Source organism: Passer domesticus, unplaced genomic scaffold, assembly GCF_036417665.1.
Source record: "Passer domesticus isolate bPasDom1 unplaced genomic scaffold, bPasDom1.hap1 HAP1_SCAFFOLD_326, whole genome shotgun sequence".
Taxonomy (NCBI): domain Eukaryota; kingdom Metazoa; phylum Chordata; class Aves; order Passeriformes; family Passeridae; genus Passer; species Passer domesticus.
Window position 1 is genome coordinate 10,391 of NW_026990105.1, and position 8,186 is coordinate 18,576.

General features: G+C 51.4%; 1 protein-coding gene across 4 annotated transcripts; it reads right to left on the bottom strand.

Annotated features, from left to right (window-relative positions):
- Positions 1-378: 378 nt before the first annotated feature.
- LOC135292386 (sterile alpha motif domain-containing protein 1-like) lies at positions 379-6,991 on the bottom strand. 4 transcript variants are annotated; one of them, XM_064406591.1, is made up of 3 exons: positions 3,462-6,991; positions 879-958; positions 379-512 (listed from the first exon to the last, which is right to left on the bottom strand). In XM_064406591.1, the coding sequence occupies exon 1, from the start codon at positions 6,314-6,316 to the stop codon at positions 4,793-4,795; it is 1,524 nt and encodes a 507-aa protein (XP_064262661.1). In that variant the 5' UTR covers positions 6,317-6,991; the 3' UTR covers positions 379-512; positions 879-958; positions 3,462-4,792. The 4 variants fall into 4 exon arrangements, 3 of the variants coding, with proteins under 3 accessions (XP_064262661.1, XP_064262663.1, XP_064262662.1); XM_064406593.1 differs by having other exon boundaries at positions 883-958; positions 2,150-6,991; XM_064406592.1 differs by lacking the exon at positions 379-512 and adding an exon at positions 2,150-3,163 and having other exon boundaries at positions 553-958.
- Positions 6,992-8,186: the final 1,195 nt, after the last annotated feature.

Genomic DNA, 8,186 nt, shown 5'->3' on the forward strand with positions numbered 1-8,186 from the left:
TCAGATTTGTCGCAGGCCCTCAGAGAGAATCTATGGGGACATTCCAAGAGTCTCCAGGCTGTTCAAGAGCTGGAATGTCACAGGCAGAACCAGGGGCTCCATGGACACCTCCCAGGTGTTTCTGGGGATGGTAAAGAGCCCTGTGCTCAGAGGCAGTCACGGCCATACCATGGTGACATCCCAGGGGTCCCCAGGCTGCCAAAGAGGTGGGATGTCCCAGACACTCACAGGGGTTCCTGTCATGGGCACAGTGGGAGCTTCAGGCAAAGTTTATTGGAGAAGATCCTGTTGGGTTTCGAGGTACAGAAAATACCCCAATGTCATCCACAGATCCCAAAAAGTCACCGTTGAGTCAGAGATGACACAGACTCAGAAGGCTAAGGGCTAAAATCCACCAGTTTATTCAATTCTCTTCTTTTATACTTTGGTGTGCTACAGGTGGACCTCATTGGTCATTTCACCAACACATTTCACATGCTTGGCTAATGAAGACAAGACCCTGCAGTAAACAACTTTATGGAAAAAACAACTTATTACAAACATTGTCGGGGCACCAGTTATTGATGTTTTACTTTGGGCCCTTCTAGGGGGAGCTCCTGCAGCACTGGGGCTCCGTGCTTTCCTGGCCATGGAAAAGAACCAGGGATGGGGGAAACCCTCCTGTAACAGTTCTGTGCCAGGGAAAAGAAGATGCACAGGGCTTCTTTGGTCTACAGCTTCTTCTTTATTTTAATCTTATCTAAAGTTTTGCATGCTGTCTATGCCAGGCTCAGTGGGCTGGAAAAGCACCACAAAATATTCCCAAAATATACAATTTCAAGGTCTTTTAAAGTTGTCTCATCCAATTAATTCTTAAGGCATGCATTATTTTTACTTACCTACCAAGAACTCATCCCTGGACAGTCCACGTAACCTCTCCACTGTGCTTGCCTTGACCAGTCATCCTCTGTCACCAACACTGCAGAAAATGGAGCAGATGAAGAAGAAGAAGACAGGGACTATACCCAAATTCCTGCATCTTGCTTCCTATCTACACCATACTAAAAATCCCAAAACCTAAATTTCTCACCCAAGTGACATACTGTACTACTCTCTATTAGATATTTCACACTTTGATAAATTCTAATCTATCTCAGAGTCTTGGAAGTCCTCTGCACAGGCAAAGGTTGAAGGCAGTGTTTCTCTGAGGGTCAGGATTCCTCAGAGCAGAGAGAGAAATATTCCCTTTGTCCTGGATTCCCACACATTTAACCTAAATACCTTTAACCCTTAAGATGCTGTTACCCGACAATGTTCAAGATGAGTAGGATTAGAAGGAGAAGAAGTAGAGAACACCAGAAAGACAGAGGATCTATAGAAAGACAGAAGATCTATAGAAAGACACACAAACAGGAACCAACCGCTCAGGTTCCAGCATCTCTGACAGAGAAGCCCCAGGAGAAGGCAGGATCCAGAGCATGGGCTGGCCTCGTGCTCTGGCTTTTAACCCCCTGGGCCTTCATGGGCCCGCCCCTGGGTGGGACTGCCAGTGGCTTGGCCAATCAGAGTCAGGGCAGGCACCAGCTGCTAGCGTGTGATTGTGCCTCTGGTGTGTGATTGACAGCTCTGCCAGGGCTGGGGGCGGGGCTCTGTCCCCTCACAAACCAAGGCCTCACCCGGCCTGGCCTCACACAGGCATTCCGAGCATCCCATGGTGTCTCGGGACATTGATCTCATCCAGCCTCTGACAGAGACCGCAGTGACACTACAGAACCTCATGGAACCAAGGGGCCATGGTGACACTCTGGTGCCTCATGGAATCAAGGAAACCATTGTGAAACTCTGGGGCCCCAAGGAGCCAAGGGTCCATGGTGACCTTGTGGAGCCCATAGTGTCACGGAGGAGCCATTGTGACACAGTGAGGGCGCATGGAGCCATGGTGACACATCAGGGCTTTGTGGCACCACAAAACTATTGTAACATTGCAAGGTCTCATGGAAGCATGAGGCCATTGTGACACTGCAGAAACAGGGGGAACATTGTGACACTCCAGGGCCTCATGGAACCAAGGAGACCATTGGGACACTGCGGGGTCCCATGAAACCAAGGGAAGATGGAAGAGGTCTGGCTGGCTGGGCCTCCTGGGGACCACCTGACAGGTCCAGCTGACCTTGGCATGTTGAGGGCTGCTTCTCATCTGTCCCTGAAGCACCGGGGCTCTGGGCTTTCCTTTCTGTAGGAGAGAACTGTCCTCTTCCAGGGCCCCATGGCCAAAAATGGGATTCCCCCACCAAATTTCCTTATATGCAATGATTGTTCCCAGAAGAAATCTGCTGGGAGTGGCAGATCTGGCTGCCTTGGACCCCCAGGGGCCATCTCCCATCTGCCTTTGGAAGACTGGGACCATGGACTTCTCTTTCTTATGGGAAAAACATCCATCTTGACCAGGCAGTCATAGCCAAAATTGGGCATCTGCCTCCAGCATTCCCCATATGCAAGGATAGCTCCCAGACAAAAGCTGCCAGGAGTGACAAGTCTGGATGGCCTTGGCTTCCTGAGGGTTGGCACTCATCTGCCTCGGAAACCCTGGGGCTCTGTGCTTTCCTTCCTAATGAAAAGAACTCTTCTTCCTGTCCAGGCACCCATGGCCAAAATGGAGATTCCACCTCCAAAATGCCTTATGGCCAAGGATAGCCCCTAAACAAACAGTGCCAGGAGAGTCAGTCTGTCTGGCTTGGCCTAGGGGTGGCCACCTCTCATCTTCTTCCAGAACACTTGGACTTTACACTTTTCTTTCCTACTGGAAAAAAAACCAACCATTTTGATCCTGTTGCCCATCGCTAAAACTGGGATTGCACCTCCAAAACTCTGTACATCCAAGGATTTCTCCCAAGTGAAAGCTGCCAGGACAGAAAGGTCTGGCTGCCCATGGCCTTCTGGGGGCTGCCTCTCATCTGCTTTCCAAACACTGGAGTTCGGTGCTTTCTCTCCGGTGAAACAGATCTGTCCTTCTTCTCCACGTGTCCATGCTCAAAATTGAGATTCCTCTTCCCAAATTCCATATATCCAAGAAGTCCTCCCTGACAACAGCGGCCAGGACAAACAGGTCTGGCTGGCTTGGCCTTCCAGGAGCCATCTCTCTCCTCTTCTATTTTTGAAACACTTGGGCTCTGTGCACTCCTTCCTATAGAAATGGACCATCCTTCTTGTCTACACAGAAATGGCTGAAATTGGGGTTCCACCACACAAATTCCCTATATCCAAGGGTTCCTTTCAGACCAAACCAACTAAGAAAGACAGACTGTCTGTCCTCGGCCTCTTATGACCACCTTTCATCTGCCCCCAAAACACTAGTGTTCCGTGTTTTCCTTCCCATGGAAAAGAACCATCCTTCTCCTCGTGGTGTCCATGTCTGAAATTAGGATTCCAACTCTAAAATTCTGTATATTTAAGGGTTGCTCCCAGGCAAAATCTGCAAGTACCTCCAAGTCCAGCTGGCCTTGGCCTCTGGTGACTGCCCCTGCAACACTGGGGGTCGGTTCTTTCCTTCCCATGGAGATCACTGGGACACTGTGGGGACCTCATGGAACCAAGGGGATCATTGTGCCACCACTGGAGCCCATGGAACAGAGGGGCCATGGTGACACAGCAAGGCTTCATGGACCCCAGATACCATTATGACTCTGTGAGGCCTGATGGAACCATGGAGAACATTAGGCCCCTTCAGGGCCTCGTGTCACCAAGGGGCCATTATGACACCTCAGTGCCTCATGGAAGCAAGGGTCTACTGGGACCCTGTGGGGCCCCATGGAACTGAGGGAACATGGAGCAGGTCTGGCTGGCTTGGTCTTGTTTAGACTGAGATCCCTGGTGCGAGGACACGAGGCTTTACTCCATTTTCATCTGAAGGCTGATTTATTATGATATATATTATACTAAAATACTACATTACAACTATACTAAAAGAACAGAGAGAAGATCAGAAGGCTACAAAGACAAGAATAGAATAGGAATCAATAACAAAAACCTGTGACTGCTCACAGCCTTGGCACAGGTGGCTGTGATTGGTCACTGATTGAAAACAACCTACATGAACCAATGGAAGATGCACCCGTGGCATTCCACAGCAGCAGATAGCCATTGTTTACATTTCTTTCCTGAGGCCCTCAGCTCCTCAGGACAGGAAAAATCCTAGCAGAGGCTTTTTCCCTAAATTATCATGGCAACATCTCACCCTTTTAAATTTATTAAATTAAATAGAAAAAGAAATGTTTGCAATCTCTTCTACTGGCCTTGCAGAAGAGAGAAGAAGCACCTCTTGAGGTTCATCTGTTGCCAATCAAAATCTCAATGATCTGCTGATGTGGAATGGTCAGGGAAATTCTTCACCTGTAGAACATTCAGGGAAATTCTTCACTTATCAAACATCTAATTATATCATATCACTAAAACAATCTTAAAAAATAAGTAAATGCAAAAAACACATGCAGAGAAAGTTCATTGTTTCGAGTCCAAACAGCTGAGTTTCAGGACAGAGTCCATGGACTGAAGATGTTCTTCTTTGACATCTCTGGAAGTCCCCTTTGGTCCTGAAACAGGCTTGCAGAATTCTGAAACAAAGAACTGCTAAAGAAAACAAGAATCATGAAAAATCCATCGACAGTCATGAAACAATTCAGAGAAAATTTCTGGAATGCCCTGGCCACAGCCCTTCATTGAACCACTTGGGCTGAGGCTAATTTTTGGCTTTTCAATGCTTTTGAGCTGCTAGCTCTTTCCACTTTTCTTTATTAATATATTTTATTTTTTTTTTTCAGAAGAAGAGCAGCAGCAGAGGGTCTCTAGGACCATTCGGTGGCCCTGGTCCTGGTGGACGGACCAGAGAACCCAGACCTGGCTCACAGAATGGTGGCCCAGGTCCCTGTGGGGAAAGCAAAGTCCCCAAACTGAGCACTGGGCGGGGCAGTGGCCCCGGCCCAGGGAAATGAGCCAAATGGTCCAGAACCAGCCTGTGAGGCGGGCTCTGCATGCTCAGAACCTGGCAGGACCATGCTGCCAGTGTCTTCAGAGCAGAAATGACCCAATGCTTCCTCCCCCCAGCAGCACCGGTGCACACCGGCAGCTCGGGAAGAGAAGCTTTCTCAGGAATTGTCATCCCAGATCTGAGGGTTTCTTGTCCCCAGAGCAAGCGAGCAATGCTTGCTTTGCTCTGTTTCTCTTGCTCCTGCAATGCAAATGCCACTTCTCCTGCTTTCTGCCCCTCAGCACCACCCCCATCCCCACTGGGCTGGGAACTAGAGGCAGATACCACAGGAGCCAACTCCCCCACGCCGCTGGGGTGCTCAGGGGAAGGCAGGCACCCCAACCCCCAGGGAGAAGCCCCCGACCACACACGAAATGACCCAGAAACCATACTAATTTTGAACACAGCCAGCCGAACTGCTCCTGCAGTTAGCTGGAGGGCCACGCCTCCTCCACGGAAGGACAGGCTCTTCGCAGGGTCTGATGCGAATGACGGAGCTTCGAAAACCAGCGGGACAACTGGGTTGGGCGGTGCGGGCAGCACGGGCGCTGGTGTCGACTCTTGAGGTGGTCCCGTGGGCTCAGCACCATTCTCAGCAAGCTCTTGCACTGCAATTGGATCAGCAGGGAGCGGCGGGACAGGCGGGGGCGGCGGGCTCAGAACGGGGTCGGCCCGCGCCGGCGCCGCCTGCACCGTTGCGAGTTCAGTTGCCGGCGGTGATGCAGAGGAAGAAGACACGGAGGCAGCTCCTGCAGCTCCCGGGGACAGCAGCACAGCCGGGGAATCACTGTTGTTGATCGCATTGCCTGGCAACACGGGCGGATCGGCGGGAGGCGGTTCCGGGTGCCGCGGCGCAGGCGCAGTCATCAGAGCCGGCGGAGCTGGCCCGGGCGGCTGCAGGGCAGCGGGCGGAGCCGGCTGAGGCGGAGCCGCAGGGTCCGGCGCCTCCTGCGGGGCTGGCTGAGACGGAATCGGATCCGCCCCCTCCCAGGGTGGGGGAAGCGGAGAATTCCGCGGCAAAGCGGGCGGGGCCGGCCCGGAAAGCGGCGGGGCCGGCTCCCCATCCCCCCCAAGAGAAGGAGTGGGCGGGGAAGGCAGCTCTGTTTGCTCCGAGGGAGCAGAGAAAAACTTTTGCTCAGCTGTGGGCAGGGCGGGGGGGCTGCAAACTCGCGGTTCGCCTTCTTTGAGAGGCTTCTCTCGTGCTGAAGCTGGCAGGGACAGAACGCGACTGCGCACCCGAGCCATGATGTCCCCCGCAGCCCGTCCCCATTTCAAGATAACGCCATAAATCAGTACATGCACTGCATGCATCATTGGGGATAAACACCCTGGACTATTGTCCACGTAAAAGCAGCGTTCATGAACTCCCAAAAACCTAAATCAAGGGAGTATACGACATTTGTAACAAGTCTATGAAATTTTGCCCATCTGAAGAACTCATAACACCGTCTCTCCCACAGACAATGAGGAATACCGTCCCTGCGTCCCCATCTGCACCAGAGTTTAATAACTTTCTCCTCTGATGCAGTAAACGGAACCTGAGCTTCCGAAGGTACATTTTCCCAACTTTCCTCCCACCTTTTGCGAATGGCAGGATCTTCAGGAAGGGAAAAAATAACAGTACCTCTAGGCAGTGTCCTTGTGGATCCAGCTGTGCAGCTCTGCTGCTCTGCGGTCTCTGGACACAATCTCCAGGAAAGTCCAACAGGTTCTCCTGTTCGTCTTGGCTGTGAACTCTGCCCATCTTCACGGTCTCATTTCTTCAGCTCCAGGCTAGATTCCATGGTCACTCTTGGGGTGACCATCAGTTTCACACGTCCAGGGGTCACCAATTCTTGTTTAGACTGAGATCCCTAGTGCGAGACCACGAGGCTTGACTCCATTTTCATCAGAAGGCTGATTTATTATGATATATATTATACTAAAATACTACATTACAATTATACTAAAAGAACAGAGAGAAGAAGATCAGAAGGCTACAAAGACAAGAATAGAATAGGAATCAATAACAAAAACCTGTGACTGCTCACAGCCTTGGCACAGGTGGCTGTGATTGGTCACTGATTGAAAACAACCTACATGAACCAATGGACGATGCACCCGTGGCATTCCACAGCAGCAGATAGCCATTGTTTACATTTCTTTCCTGAGGCCCTCAGCTCCTCAGGACAGGAAAAATCCTAGCAGAGGCTTTTTCCCTAAATTATCATGGCAACAGCTTGGCCTCCCAGGGGCCACCTGACAGGTCTGGCTGATCTTGGGATGTCAAGGGCTGCTTCTCATCAGCTCCTGCAACACTGGGGCTCCATGCTTTCCATGCTACAGAAAAGAACCATCTGTCTTTTTAGATGCTCATTGCCAAAACTGATACTTTCCCTCAAAAATTTTCCCACATGCAAGGTGGTCACCTCTCATCTGCCCCTGAAACAATGGGGCTCTGTTACTTCATTCTTTTGGAAAACAACTGGCCTTCCTGCCAAGGGACCATGGCCAAAATTGAAATTTGGCCTCTCAATTTCCATATATGCAAGGATTGCTCCCTGACAAAAGTAGCCAGGAAAGACAGGTCAGGCTGGCCCTGTCCTCTGGTGATTTTCTTAGACTGAGATGAATATTTTCATTTGAAAACACCTTGGAGAGGGCCCAGAGATTTCCCAAGGAGGGCTTTTGAGGCCTTGGGAACATGACCACTACATATGGACAAAGGAGCTCTGTGGTCTCTGCTGTTGTGGGGGTTTTGCATCATGGAAATGATGTCCTAATAGAACCTGCTAGCAGCTTCCTCCATGTCCAAAAACCCCTAATTGTTATTGTCTTTGAGAATGGACAATCTGTTAAACCACTAAGGAAACTGTACATGCCTCTGTGATGACACATGTTAAAGATAAAGAAGCCTGGAAGGGTCTCTTTCCCTTCTGCCTAGCAAAGAGGTAACAAGGCTGGCCCAGCCCCTGTCTCAGCTGGGCCGGGCCGGACGGCTCCTGCCGTGGGGCCGGGCTCCTTCCCAGGGAGCCCCCCAGGCCCCATCGGCTGCCGGGCAGGGCAGGGGAGGCCGCTGGGCCGAGGCTGGGCCGGGCCATGGCTGCAGTTTCCAACACCTGGGCGCTACCGAGCCCTGCCCTGCCGCCAGCCCGAGCCGAGCCAGGATCTGCCGGGCCCCAGGAGCAGCCCCGGGCCGGGCCGG